This window comes from Numida meleagris, chromosome 5 (genome assembly GCF_002078875.1).
Source record: "Numida meleagris isolate 19003 breed g44 Domestic line chromosome 5, NumMel1.0, whole genome shotgun sequence".
In the NCBI taxonomy this organism is placed as follows: Eukaryota; Metazoa; Chordata; class Aves; order Galliformes; family Numididae; genus Numida; species Numida meleagris.
In genome coordinates, this window is record NC_034413.1 from 65686649 (window position 1) to 65701834 (window position 15186).

The window sequence follows — 15186 nt, forward strand, 5'->3', positions numbered from 1 at the left end:
TGAAACTTAGCAACCGGTTTAGCATGCAAAATGTAGGACAGGGTTAGGGCACGAGCAGAGCAGGGATGCGTACTGTCTGATCACTGTGAATTGGTGCTAGCATTGTGGCAACCAGAATGTGTCCCTGTCTTCTGCTTCGGGAGGTGATGCCTTGTGCTTGTGTCCAGTGGCTGCATGCTGGGAGTCCTGTTGCTGGTAGCCCCCTGGGCTGAGATTGTGGATGTTGAAGGGCAAATATTTGCCCTTGGAAAAGTGTTTTTTCTCCTTGAGCTAGCAAGTGCACATGGAGGGGGGGGGGGAAGGATAAAAAAGTAACGATTTCTTCTACCTGCCCATCCAGTTCATTTGGCTGGGACTTGAATTCCCTCAATAAAGGAAATACAGAAGATTTTACAGGAAGTACCAGCTGTTCTTCTTCATCCCTGGGGCAAAGGATATGCATAGTGATCAGTAACCACACGGCTTGTATCAGTGTGATTGGCACCTGCCGACTGGATACAGCAGTCCAGCTGTTGAGTACTGCAATCCATTACGGTGCAGTTGTTACTATTGTGTGCCACTTACATGCATTCTTGGTGCTGAATTAATATTTTAATGTAGTTTATATAAACAATTTAATTATGGCTGCTTGATTAAGGAGTCTTTTAAGGTGGCCATAAAATGGGCTTCTGAGCCCATCTGAAAGTTTTGATGGGGAAAATCCGTTTGTCCATCAATTATTAATTCTGAAAACCTTACAGACTTGTTGTTACGGGTGGGTTTGAAACTTGAGAAGAATTTTATATAGCTGTAACCTAAGGAAGAGTTTATAAAAGTGTTCTGCTCAATCTGGTCAGTGAGGATGTGATCCTGTCTCATTTCATTACAGCAGTGGTAGGGCTTCGGACTGAAGTTGCAGGGATGAAAATCCGCAGAGCTGCACTGACTGTGAAAGAGTCCATCCTTCATAAAATTTTAAGTGGGTGTTTGTAAAGGTAAATTCTTTCTTCCCTGTCTTTGCAGGGCTTGTCCTTTTGTTATGTAAATTTACTTTAGGTAGACTCCCAGTCACGGGGGGGAGGTTTTCAAAATGCAGAGATATCTGCTGTCTTCTCTAGGATATATTTTTCTGTGGGACTGCCTATTGTCCTTTCTTCACTTGCGACTTAAGCAGATGCTTTCTTTTGGATATATTTTTCTTAGGTCTGTAGTGGAAAAGATGTACTTAATATTTTCAGTGCTTCAGGAATGGGATCAACCGAGCATCCTCCTGCATCTCACAAGGGAGAAGTTGGTCCTCTGCCTGATAAGTCTCATCCCTTATCCCCACTTGTATAATTTGTACTTTCTGTAATCACATTTTTATCACTGCCTCCTAATTACCACCTTTATTTATGACATAACATGTTAAAAATGCCTTATGTGGCCAGGATCAGAGAGGAGGACACTGAAGGAATATCACGGTGGGCATGTGCAGCAGGCTGCCTGGCGCAAAACAAGTCGGCAGTGAAGCTTTTATTATGCTCAAAATCTTACTCTTGAGCAAGGAAGAAGCACACCTTAGGTACAGTATAACTAATTAGTTATTCTTAGCCTAATTGAAATCTTAAGGGTCTAATCGTTATTAGTCCAGATCTAATTGTTTCAGAAGAAGAATAATAATGCAGGTAAAACTGTGATACAAACACTTCTTGGTTTCTACTTGTTTTCTTGGCACTGTGCTCATCCTGCTGATTTCATGTGGAAATACTTACTCTGTCATGTGGCATTTGCCATTATCAGAGGAAAATTCTTTGGGCAGAAACCATTATAGCAGATATACTGAAAGGAAATGTAGTCTGAGTAATAATTAATAACGTGTATTTACACGTCTCAAAGTTAACATAGAAAAGCGTTTAGTTGCTCAGTTTACCTGTCAAAGCTGTTTTACTGTTTAAAATTAGAATACTTCGGAGAATGTGAAAGTGGTGCAGTAGAATGGCTTGGGAAGAGTGATGGAGCAATAAACCTAACTGGTCTAATTGATGGAGCTGTTTGAGACCTTGAGGTAGGAGAGTGTACGACAGACCTGCCTTTCTTGCCCTTTATTCTTAAGGGACTGAAGTAGCAACAGCTTACTTCTAGTATACAGGTTCTCGTGTAAGAAAGGATTGCTTGTGAATTTTTTAAAATGCCTCCTGAGAACAGTATATATTCTTTAAAAAAAAAGAAAAGTTATTTTTTAAGTTTTAAAAACACTTGAAGATTATGCATATTATTAGCAATATGCTTTCATTGCACTACACTTTTTGGAGCCTACTTTTCATCTCTACAATAATATCAAGGTCTGATGTAAACTGAAAGTCATTCTTGATCACCTGTGAAAGAACTGAAGTCATTTAAAGCTGTTCTTCAAAGATGGCGAATATCTTAGATTAGGAAGGAATTCTTTACTGTGAGTGTGGTGAGACAGTGAACAGGTTGCTCAGGGAGGTTGTGGATGCCCCCTCCCTGGAGGCATTCAAGGCCAGGCTGGAAGGGGCTGTGAGCAGCCTGGTCTAGAGGGAGGTGTCCCTGCCTATAGCAGGGGGTTGAAACTAGATGATCCTAAAGGTCCCTTCCAACCCAAACCATTCTATGATTCTGTCTTACATTTCCAAACTTCAGGTAGTATGGACAGTAAATGTCCGAGCTCCCTGTTCATTGATTTTGCTATTCAGTCAGTCGTTTCGATTTTTATATATAAAATATGTGGCTTAAAAGGATTTCAAATCAAACTGGTTTATTTACTTCAAAGTATTCTGAATAATGTTTATTGTGGGAATCATAAGAAAGGAACAGACGTTTCTAATAGAAGACTATTTCCAAGTGGCTTGATTGAATTAAAGAACTCCCACTAGACTGAAAACTAAAATAATAGCAGTTATTTTAGTGTCTTTAGTGGAATAACAGATTTTTCTTATTTGGCTGAACGACCAGATTTATAAATGGCAGTTGGTTGTCCATCAATTGAGTGGGCAGAGAGCCTTTTTTGCTGCAGTAGTTTGTGGATGGCTATGCCATCCTTGCTGTAAAATTTTATTTTGTTAAATCTGCTTGGGGAGCAAATTGAGACATGGGCTTCTTTCTGGAGGAGGACAGGAGGACCTCTCTGTTTCTCCAGAAGGCTCTTTCTCTATTGGTTGTCCTGCTATGGCGATGACAAATCTCCATGTGCTGGCTAATAAGCTGATTGATTGGGAAACACTTATAAAGAAGAAGCAAATCAGAAACCCCTCTGAAATATACACTTAACAGCAAAATTACACGTGCACGTATATTCTCTTCCTTCTATTAAATAAGTAATGAATTATTCTTCTTAATCAGATGTGCTTTAAAATACTAAGCAAAGGAAGAGAATTTTCCTTGGCTTATCTTTTCTCCCATGTGACCATGCGGGAGTTTGAGCACACAGCTGTGTAAAGGTCCATTTATCATAGCTTCTCCCTTCAGTAACGCCCTTTTGGATGTGGGGCTCTCTCACTCCTTTCATTAAACCTGTATGGCTTCAGCATCTTCTGCCCATATTTAGTGAACAGTAGGATTTCAGGTGCTGTTTTGATGAACCTAGCTGTGACCTGAATTGAACTGAAAGCAGCTTGAGGCAGGAGTGGCTTTTTATCTTCTTGAATCATATTTGAACTTGTGGTCGCTTTTGAAGCATGTTGAAATTAATAACCACTACATTTTCTTGACAATACCGGTAAAGATAATGCGGGATTTCCATTATTCTGTCCTCTTCTTTTTTTGTTTTTCATCATTTCCCAGTTACAATGAGGATGATGAATGAACTTCACCAAGAAATGATATTTTAAAACATTAGCTTTGCTGTGTTGGTGACACAGTGGAACAAAGGTGATTACCAGTGCTGATGCTTAATTTAAAAGTGTCTAAAAACTTGTACTTGGCCCCTTTGTATAAAGGTGAACTTGAGGCACGCTCAGTCTCTTTCACAGGCAGCTCTGGCAATGGTGCCAATCTTGTCTTTATTCTGCAGGATAAATGCTGAGTTTGGATATTCGCTAGAGCTACTCAGGGCTGCGAAAGGGAACTCTTTCCAGATGCATTTTCATGCAAATATCATTATTTGCAGTGTAAAAGATCAGAACAATTAGGTACTCTTGTGTAAATTAGTAGCTCTGTTTATAAATATGGCTGCAATTGAAAGCAGGAGAAGTACCAGATGTGTAATTACATTAGCACAGATATTCTGCAGAAAGCTGCTTCTGTGAGACAGGAACAAGCTTAATGTGAAAATCTTTGCTTTTGAGAGCATGCATGCTATGCACATCATTAACCTGTTAATTAAATCTGTTAAGGGCTACACTTGTTAAGCCTTGTTAAATGATTACTTATGTTTAAGAACATTTGTTTCTAAACATCCTTGGTTAAAAAGGGTGGGCTAATGTTGAAAAAGCAGATGCTTAAGTTTGGATGTAAAATATGCGTGCAACAGATGTGCACCCATAATTGGTATTTCTCCAAGTTACCAATTCTTTTAATTCAAAGAATCATGGCACGATAACTTTGATAGCAGCAGTGGCCCCATTTCCAAGTTAAATATTGCTCATCTCTGCTCAGCGGAACTCCTGAGTTCTCCACACACTCTGCTACATTTTTAGTGGTTTTCAGGAAACACAGATCTGTGCTCAGCAAAGTCACCCTCAAGGTGTGTGTTCTCAGGTATTTCGTTGTCTACAAGGAGCTGGCTTTTGCCTTGTGCTGAAGTTTCTGAAAACTTAGGTAAAAACTGTTAGGCTTCCAGGGAAAGCTGAAGACTATTCAGAAATGCATAACTACCACAGATTCAGAACTGGCAAAGCATCTGCCAAAAGGCAGTGAAGATCTGCCAGTGCTACAGGGCTGACCTGAATAATTTGGTACATGATTCGAATAAATCATCTTTGGAACTGAAGTTCTATTTCAGGTTTCATTATTTCAGCAGTGCAGGTATTGAAAACCAACCCAAACCTACCAACAGCCTTTCCCTTTCCCTGAATATGTTTATTCCCACCCTGGGACACAGGTTAGCATTCTGCCCACTGCAGTGCTCACTCGCAAGGCTCGGGCTTGTGCTAATCCGTTGACACAGATTTATGGCCAGGACTGCTCTATTCCCTCCTCTGTTTGTGCTTACAGTGTTGTTGGTTTTTGCCCTGGGGAATCTAGCTTAACTAGAAAAGAAAAAAAACAACAACAACAAAAAACCCCCACAAAATTAAGAAACACAGAAACAAACAAATAAAAAATAGCTCTTTATGTTGTAATGCTTTATTGCCCTATATCGTTGCAGCTTTTGTTGTTCTCATTTGGGAGTTTGTGTGCAGAGAAGCGCTGCGGGAGAGGAGCTGTTCCTGTGGGCTGGATGTAGCTGTGTGCCGTGTCCTGCTCTCCAGGAACACAGCACGCCTGATGTGCTGGTTTGAAAAAACACAAGAAGAAAACAAAAAACCCCAAACTAGCTCAAAAGCCCTGTAGGATAATACAATTTCTTTGTAAGATCATAGAATCAAAGAATGGCTTGGGTTGGAGGGGACCTCAGAGATCATCTAGTTTCTGCCTTCCTGCCATGGGTAGAGTAGCCAAGTGCTAACTCAGGCACGAGATCAGGTTGCCCAGGGCCCCATCCAGCCTGGCCTTGCTCCCCACCAGTCTGGCAGTGCCTTGCTGTCACTCACCTGCAGGGGCAGTTGTTCGGAACGAGACCTGGGGAACTCAGCCCCACAAATGAGGAGGACACGTGTCTTTCTAATGTACCTACCTAGTTATGCTGTGCTTGCTTGTAGTTTGTACTTTGTGTAATTCTTGTCACCAGATTCCCAAGATTTTTGTAGTCCTAACACCTGTGAATCAGAATGAGGCGATGTGATCCTGTTCTCTGAGTGCAAACTCAAGTGGTTTAGTTATTCTGTTCTCCTGGACCTTGCAATCAAGAAGCTGAATTTATGATGTGATAGGAAACCACTTCAGTTTGTAAAATAACACCTTTCTCTCCCTCTGTTTTTTAATTTTTTTTCAAAATTGACTTTTCCTGGATTTCATTACTTACAGTGTAGTGGTGTTTGGCTGTCACTCTTCCCCAAAGTCTTGAAGTAAAAATCACTTCGATCTTAAAGCCCTTCATCCTGGCTTTATGGTGTATGGAAACTTAAGCTCTTTGGCCCTCTCAGATTGATTGGAGGCTGCTCGGAGTTCAGCCCTTCTTCCTGACAGCAGCCTCTGCTTAGGAAAGCCGCTGGATGAGCAGATTGATTTACTGCTGGAGAACACATCATTCTGAAACTGTGGCGTGGCTGCTAATGTTGTGTATTCCTGCACAGCTTTTCTAAGTATTGCATTTTTCTGAAATAGGTTTTTTTTTTTTTTCCCCAGAAGTTGACACCTTTAAGAAGAGTGTCCAGAGTAATGTAAATTTAATAATAATTAAATGCGGATAATTAAATGAGGACTGCAAATAAAAAATGAAAAAAAGTCCATTAGAAAGCAATGTAGTTCTACAATGACCTCTGGTCCAATTTTTATAAAACTGGTTGTGCGCACTCAAAAGTAACACATTTCCCATGAACTACTTATGCTGTGTGTTGCCTGGGATTGCTGTTATCAGTGCTCTCCATCTTTGCAGAAGTACTGATTAGCAGCAGTGTGAGCTGTGTGGGAAACCCAGCCCATTGGATTGCTCTTCTGTAATGCTTAGTAAGAGAAGTGTCTGCGTGCCCCATGCAGTTGCCAAGGTCTTTCTGTGTAGAAGCATCTTCCAGTTGGGCTTCCTATTAAGGTTGCGTTTACAAACACCTTATGCTGTAAAAGGAATTGGTTTTCATGGTTTCGAGTTTTAAAAATGTTGGAGTTTGATTTTAACTCTCTATAATCCAGTACTGCCATATTTTAACTGTATACACTGTACTATTCATAGCTGTAATCTACTGGTAACATCTATATATTGTTTTTATAGCGTCCTTAAATTTGTATACATTATGACCTCATCTCTTAACGTCAGCTGCTATCAAGACAAGAAATCTGCTTTCTCAGACCCATGTGGCATATTTAGAGGGTAGTACAGACATGTTTTACAATGTGTGGGTTGGGTTTGTCTTTATTTTTATTTTTATTTTAAACTGAGTGTTGAAAGAAAGGAATATTTTTTCCCTGGGCTGCCTCTGGGGTCTGGGCACATGATTGAGTAGCTCGGCTAATGCAGTTTACATTAGTGCTTAATATTGAGAAGTCCTGCCTGCAGGTGCCAAGGGGTTAGTAAATCACTACATTTTCATAAACAACAGTGTTCCTTAGATTGTGCTGCAGAATGTCTTACTTGCTGGAGTGTGTCTTGAGCGTTACTGCGTGTGGATAATAAGGTAAAAACCTGAAATGTAAAATGGGAACAAACTGCTGCGTGGCTGTGAGTCACTAAACTTCACTTCTATTCAGGTCTAAAGTGAGATGAATAACTGAGATGCCGAATTACTCGTTTGTGTAGGTCATGAAAATTGAAAAAAGTGCTGCAGATAGTTAAAATTAATCATAGGAATCAGGAATCTTATCTGCCATATGTGATAAATTGCAAATAGTGCAATAGAGTTTTGTATCACCTCTTTCATACAAATCATAGTATAAAGTATTTTGCTGTATTGCTATTAATAATAAATAGTAAAATAATTGAGATAAATGCTGGTGAGGAAAAAAAGCTGAATTTTGGCTGAAATGTGACAATACATGTAGAGCCAGGCATACAGGAGGGCGCTTCCAGAAAGCAGAGGAGTAGGCAGGTATGCTAACAACAGCTTTTCTTAGAATCATGAGGGTTGCAAAACATCTCTCAGATCCCCAAGCCCAACCCCAGCCCACACCCACCATGCCCACTGACCACGTCCCTCAGTGCCACATCTCCACAGTTCCAGGACCCCTCCAGGGATGGTGACTCCACCACCTCCCTGGGCAGCCTGTGCCAATGCCTCACCACGCTTTCTTTGTAGTATGAAATAGCTGAACTGCTCAAATCTGGTGTCTTAGACTCTGTATAGAGCTAGTATTTGAGATTTTATTCTCCTTGTTATGTGAGAAGAGATGCAGTTGGACTGAATACACTGACATAGAGAGAGCACAGTATATGTGTTGTGCGTCCATCAGCATAGTTAGTAAGACTGTTGTTCAAATCATTAGAAATATTTTTGTGGCATTTTATCAAATGTCTTTGCGACAAACCTAGCAGGAATTTAGTGGCGAGAAAATACGTGGTAGTTCATATAATCTTCAACAGTTTGGTTCATAAAAAGCAAGCATGCATCTAAGTCTCCTTAAAAATTACATATTTATCACAAAATTATATAAAAAGTTTTATAAACCCATTGAAAAATTGGTTTTAATGTTGTTAGAAATAAAGCTCGCATGTTCTTTCTTTTTTTTTTCCTGTTATCAGAATCACAAAGTGAGTTGGAGTTTTATATTTCTTATAAACGTGATCTGGTGGAGGGATGCTAGAATTACATCCCGCATAGCTATATTACATTTCAAGTAGAAGTGTTCAATTAAAGTGTACACTGCAGCGATCTACTGGGGATTGTGACCACATCTGGTGGAGTTATTCCTCAGCCAGACATCAGCAACATCATACCTCTCTGTTTTGATTTTAGGGGCTTATTGCACTAAGAATTATTAAGTTCTCTTTACATCCTAGAATAACTGCTCTCAAATTTGATACTTTAAGTAAAAGCTGGGGTAAAAAAATAAACAAATGACGTGGAGGACTATGCCAGTGATAGTCCATTTTTTTTTCAGAGTTGTTTCAATATTTTATATGTCAGATGCAACTTGGAATGTGTCTATAATATATTTGAAAGAAATTGCTAACCCAGTACTCTATTTAACCGATTGCTAATCTAATCTTAAATTTGCAAATTAGTATAGAGCTGCAGGGACAGAATAATTGTAGAAGATGCTTATTGAGTGAATTCTCAGATGGTGAAATGGTTGCAATTAAGCTAAATGTCATATTAAACAGAGCATAATTATTGTAGCAGTCCTTACTAAGCAATAACATACTTGTTAAGCAACTCTTAATGGGTTATCTGTTTGGGATTTGATATTTAGTGGTGTTTCATTTTGTCTGTAATACGTAATTATTGACTGAATAGCCTGCTTGCCTTACGCTTTTGTGACCTCTGTGTCAAAGAGCAGATGTCACTGTATCCGTTCAGACATAATTATTACATAATTGTAGGTGGCTCTTGCAGGCAGGAAAAGCAAATCAGTGCCTGCTATATCAAATAAACACTCATTTGCAGTGCTATATTGCTTGCTTCTAACTGGATTTAGGGAAGCTTCTTGGGCTAATTATACGATTACCTTTCTGTTGGATAAAAGATGGCCAACAGAACAAGGTGTAATAGTTCTTTATTAGATGGACTGAATTTATTGCTTTTGCCTCATAGTGTTATAGATGTCTTGTAAGAGGTGGTGGGATGTCTTTTTTTAGTTCTTCATTGTGTGACTTCTCATTTTTATAAACAGTGATTTGGTAGACTTGCTCTTCAGTTTGTTTGACTAAAGGATTTATTTATGCAGTTCTAGGGACTTTGCAGATCTCAGTGACATTTTTTACTGAAAAACATTTTTTTGGCTGCGTAGTTAAGTCCTGCTGAACAATCACTGTTTTTATAAGATGCACCTTCGTGAAATAATACTAGAATATTCCAGTTGGCAGTCATCTGGTTGAACCTCCTGCTCAGAGCATGGCCAGCGTGGAATTCACACCAGGTAACTCAGTTCAGTCAGGTCTTGAGAACCTCTAAGGAGTCTACGTGACCTGTGCGCCAAAGCGCTTGTCCTCTTGTTAACCCTCCTGTGTACTACCAGGAGCCTCCAGTTTGGTGCCACCCTTTGCTTCAAAGGGGCTTTGTTGGTAAACGTTAGCAGGAGAGCTTGATTATAGTCTTAAGGACTGGGTTCAGGGGCATTTTTCACTTCGATGGTTTAAATTCCACTTAGCTTCCCTGAGATGGCGTTTATAGAACATAGTCATTGGCCACATATTTCACTGACCACCTACTTTTTTTCTTACGGCAGTTGGGTTTCTATGGCCCATTTCTGTAGATTCTCCCACCTTCTGGAAACTACTGCATCTTGGACATCTTTGTTGCAGTTTTCAACTTCTCTTGCACAAATGCCTTGAATTCAGAGATCTTTGCTCCTAGGTGGACAGAAAGTGTTGCTTTTTGATGGTGGCATGAGACCATGTGTCCATCTATTTTGTCTTCATCTCTTTGTGCTTTCCATAGACTGATCAGATTGAAATGGATTTTATTTTATTTAGCCTGCTGCTTTAATATGAGTGTCCTCCCAACTGGGAGTTGTAACGCGTCTTTTTAAAGTTCTCCGTTTTGATGCGTAAGTTCTAGTGGGTTTTTAAAAAAATATTGTTCATACTGTTATTCACATTCTGCTGAAATGTTTCTTTTAATTGACTCATTTGTTTTAAAGAAGGTGTAAATTTACATGGTTGCTCTAAAAAATAAATAGTTGAATACTAAGTGAAAAGCAGACTGTTGTCTGGAAAGTATTTATATCCCTCTTCTTAGTTAAGCTTCTGAACGGGACATTTAACAGAGCAATGAAACATTGTGGATAAGTTAACTACTGTGTCCTGAGGAGATCACTGGAAGTGAAAAAGGTCCATAGTAATAGATGTGCATCTGATTTCCCACCCTTATTTTTTTCATGCTTACTTTTGGTATGCAAAGAGCAGTCTAATAGACTGCATTTTTAGTGTGTTTGCCAGGGAATAATTGCAAACTGTGATTTGTTTAATGATAGTGTAATTGCTCGCGAGTCCTTTCTTTTATTTGTAATTTTTCACTCTAAATTCACGTCTGACATTACATAATGGCCAATTCTTTCTAAGGCTTCTGCTGCATCTCTGTCTGTCCTGTTAATGTCAGAGCTGGTAAATCTGCAGCTATTACATGGAATGGTTCATGAGCAGCACCCAGGAAAATATAAGTACTGAAGAGATGAGATCTACAGAGTAGTCAGAGAGTAGCGGTAAGTTTGGTGACTTGAACTTGGCTAGTCCTCTTCTACAGTGGTGTTTTATTACCCTATGGGGATTTCTAGTGGTGTCTTGATGTAGAGAAATATGGATTTAAAGTCTTCCTGTCCTAAGAATTAAGTAGTAAATCCTAAATTGGTGTAGTGTGTTCCAAGCAATCCATGAGAAAAAAGAACAGTTGTGCACTAAGCTGAAGTGAAACGATATTGGTTATGAATTTTTGCTTTAAAAAAGAACTGGTGAAAAAATAGCCTTAGCCTGTACTGAAAATTCCAGAGCTCAAAAAATGAAATTGCCTTTGTTAAACTGCTTCAGAAAAGTAAGCGCTGAAATAAGCTCACGATACAGTTGCATTGTGATGCTTAGTCTTTGTAGCAGTTACTTTACTCTATTAATAAAAACCAATTAGTGTTGAATTTCAGTGTTGGATTTCAACTATTATTTTTAGTAAGCTGACAGCATATTCATAATCCGATGTCTGTTTTTGAATCATGTTGGCATTTTATTGGAATAGTGTTTTAAATGAAGGTGACATACTGAGAATGAGGATTTGAATGGTCAAAAGGCCTCTTCATGTAACTGAAGTAAGCATAAAATTCCATTTTTTTTTTGAATCTTCAGGTTTTTAAGCCCATCTAATTATGTAGAAAGTCAGAACTGTAACTAACAATAATTCGTATAGTACAGTTTCTGAAGTGTGGTATAGTTTGCTGATGTCTTTTCACATTCAAGATACATGTCACTGCTGAGTCTTCATCTTGCAATGATATCTTTTGGTGTGAAATACAGGAGGCACAAAAGGGACAAAGATTTTTCATGTAGCCTGAAGAACTGGATTCATCAAAAGCTGGAGCTGTCTAAACCCTGATGACTCTGAAAACTCGTCTTGCCTGCTGCCTGTTGACCACAGGAGGAGGTGTCAGACTAAGAGTAGGGTTGCAGTCATAGCCTGGAGGATGAGGGAGGGAAAGCAGCCACAAAAGGGATGACTCCTGAGTCTCTGCTTTGTAAGTGAGATGCTGGCAGCAAACAGTGAAAAGGGAGGTGGTGGTGTCACTGCCCACCTGCCTGGCCAGACCATGCTCCACATGCACTCCACATGCACTCCCAAAGCTCCATGCTGTTGGAGGAGAGGCAGCTTTGAGGAGCTGCCTGCAGTGATCTGATCACCAAGTCTATGAGGTTGGGAGTGGGGATGCCAAAGGAAGGCCAGCAGTGGTAGCTCAATGAGGCTCTTCAAGACTCGTATTTAGGTCACTGCTCTTCCCCAGGGTCCCTTGGGGGGGACAAGGTGCAGATGCTTGGGATATGTAGTAGAAGAAGCTTGGCTATACCCAAACTATTTACTTCACCTCTTAGTAACGATGGAAAGGACACTGTTTATTCATGTATTTGCACAATATCAAGGCCCTGGCTCTGGGAGATTCACTCCTTTACCCATACAGGAAGAACAACAGGTATACCTTCAGAAACATCGTCAGCTGGATGAAATACATAGGATTATAATTGCAGTCATTATGGGGGCTGTTTTGGATGTGCTTGTTTTCTTACTGTAAGCTAGTAACTGATTCAAGTAGTTTTAAAATCAATTTTGAGAAATTTAACTAGAGTAGCAGTTCTTCATATAAATTGACCTATTTGTTGTAAATTCATTTTCTGCCTTGAGAAAAATACAAAAGATAGGGTTATTGCTATGCACTTTCAAGTGCAGATTACATATGTAGTGTTCTTACCAAGTGAAATGGTTCCGTTAAGATGTTTTGGAAAGTTTTTAAAGTTAGGATTGAGATGAGTCTCTCTTGAGACATGATCATCAAAATCCTTTTAATATGCTAAGATTTGGCCTTAGCGCTTTCCACTTCCTTTTCTTCTCATTCTGAAAGCAATTTTGTACTTTACAGCCCTTAGATTGTTTTGTGGACTTGGTGGATTTTGTGGAATAATATTTTTAGAGAAAAATCATTCTACTTAGCCTTGTCTGATTTAAGTTCACTTACAAATCCTTAAATAACATTCATATGGTTATGTATGTATGTTCATGTGCTCTGGAACTAAAAATGAGATTCCAGGGTTTAATTTTGATTCCATTTCTCTTGCCAAATGACCAGCTATACCCTCACCTGTAGTACCATGTACTGCAAATGGCTGCACCTTGCTCCAGGTAATTCCCGGGGTAATGTAGAAGGTGAGGGGCCTGTTCTGCTGTATGGGGCTTTGCTCACAAAGCAGCACCCTGCACGCTCTTAACCCTGTGGTATTTATCTGCACCATTTTATCACTGCAGACAATGATTCAGCTGCTTCCCAGAGCAGTTTATTCCATTGACTAATTGTCCTATTAAGAATGTTTTCCCCTTATCTAACTTGACTTTCTTTTCCTTTTAGATTATTGTTCCTTTATGATCATTTTTATGTGTGTTTGTACAAGCGGAATTAAATATTCATATTTCCTCTGGCTTTGGGTGCATTTCCCTGTTGCAGAAGTGTGTCTGGCCAGCCTTCAATTTGAGACATTGTGGGGGTTGTGGAAAGCAACATCTTCCTCCAGGTTTTGGGGACCAGTTGGCATCCTGTGACGTGAATACATGGGGAAGAGAAATGTCATGCGGGCCTTTGGAGACATTTCATAGAGTGACATGGACTGGGGGGGGGGATCTTAAAGCTCATCTAGTTCCAAGTGGCATTTACCTGATTTTAGAGACAAGCTGATAGTTATTCACTTTTTAATAGATGCTGGAGCGTGGTTTTGCCACTGTTAGGTGTTAGAGTGGCTCAACCCTCCCTCTTTTGCAGGTCACTGGGGCCGATGCGTGGGTGACTGCGGTTCAGGGGGCATGCGAAGCCGGGCTGTTTGGTGCACCCACACCGAGGGCTGGATGTCCCACCACACCAACTGCGACCAGCAGGAGAAGCCCGAAAGCCAGCGGCGGTGCTTCAAGGTCTGCGACTGGCACCTGGAGCTGTTTGAGTGGGAGGTTTCGGGATGGGGACCCTGCGTGCCCGGCGGTGAGGCTGGGCCCTGCGTGATGGCGCAGCACGGCCTGCAACGCCGCAGCGCCCGCTGCCTCCAGAAGCTGGACAGGAGCGTCGTGGCTGCTGAGATCTGTGAGCACCTGGCACCGCAGCCGCCCCTCGAGCAGGCCTGCCTGGTGCCGTGCCCGCGGGACTGCGTCGTCACAGACTTCTCCCCCTGGTCCCAGTGCGGTGAGGGCTGTACCAATAGCTTACAGCACCGGACTCGTGCCGTCATTGCTCCTCCTCTCTATGGGGGTGCCCCGTGCCCCAACCTGACAGAATCGAGGGCCTGCACTGCTGCCGCCTGTCCCCTGGGCGAGGAGGAGCACACCTACAGCCTCAAGGTGGGGCCTTGGAGTGAGTGCAGGCTGCCCCACCGCGAGGACGCCTCATTGGATTTGGGGGAGGACTCTGGAGAGCTGAGCACATCGTGGCTGGAAGGCCACAAGGCCCAGCACCATCCCCGCGCGGGGCAGGTGGGTTACCAGACCAGGGCACTCAGCTGCGTGCGGAGCGACGGCAGACATGCCGTGCTGAGGTAAGGGAGCTTCCACGGCTCTGCTTTCATTTCCTTTCATTCACAAGTCACCACTTCGCATAGCCTCTCTCTCTCTCACCTTCGTGAGTTTTAAATGCAAATTTTTATGCGTTTTCCTTATAGACTGCTTTTTGATTTAATTCCCTGCTTGTGAAGCTAGCATTCACTGAATATTTTGCATACTTCTATGATTTGTGGCTGTTTAATTCATTTTACGTTTTTAATATTTCTCTTCTGGTTTTTCTTGTTTTGTGGAAACCTCAAGGAAATGGAGGTATGTGTATATCACCTCTTGCTGTGGAGATGTTGAGCACGGGAGGGTTCCACTCTCAATCACCTACTGCGTGTATTTGGCTGGAGAAACTAAAAAAGCACCAACTTAAACTCCTTCATTCCTACAGATCAACACTGAATAAAACAAGAAGTTTAAACCTGACAAGTTTGGCCCTGTGAATTTACTAGAAGATATTTCTTGGCCCGGTAGATCAGTGAGCAAAGCTGTGATTGTCTCCTGCTTGTGAGGAGCCTTCATGATTGTGATATTTCTGATGCCAGCGTAAGATCTGTGACTTGCATTTATTTCTTTGACAGCA

At 41.0% G+C, this 15186-nt stretch overlaps 1 protein-coding gene across 3 annotated transcripts in view; it reads left to right on the plus strand.

Annotated features, from left to right (window-relative positions):
- Positions 1 to 15186, plus strand: part of THSD7B (thrombospondin type 1 domain containing 7B) — a 298099-nt gene that overhangs the window by 86370 nt on the left and 196543 nt on the right. For all 3 annotated transcript variants that reach the window (XM_021399126.1, XM_021399127.1, XM_021399128.1), the window contains exon 4: positions 13834 to 14593. In XM_021399126.1, the coding sequence (XP_021254801.1) occupies positions 13834 to 14593 (760 nt within the window). The remainder of the gene's footprint in view (positions 1 to 13833; positions 14594 to 15186) is intronic.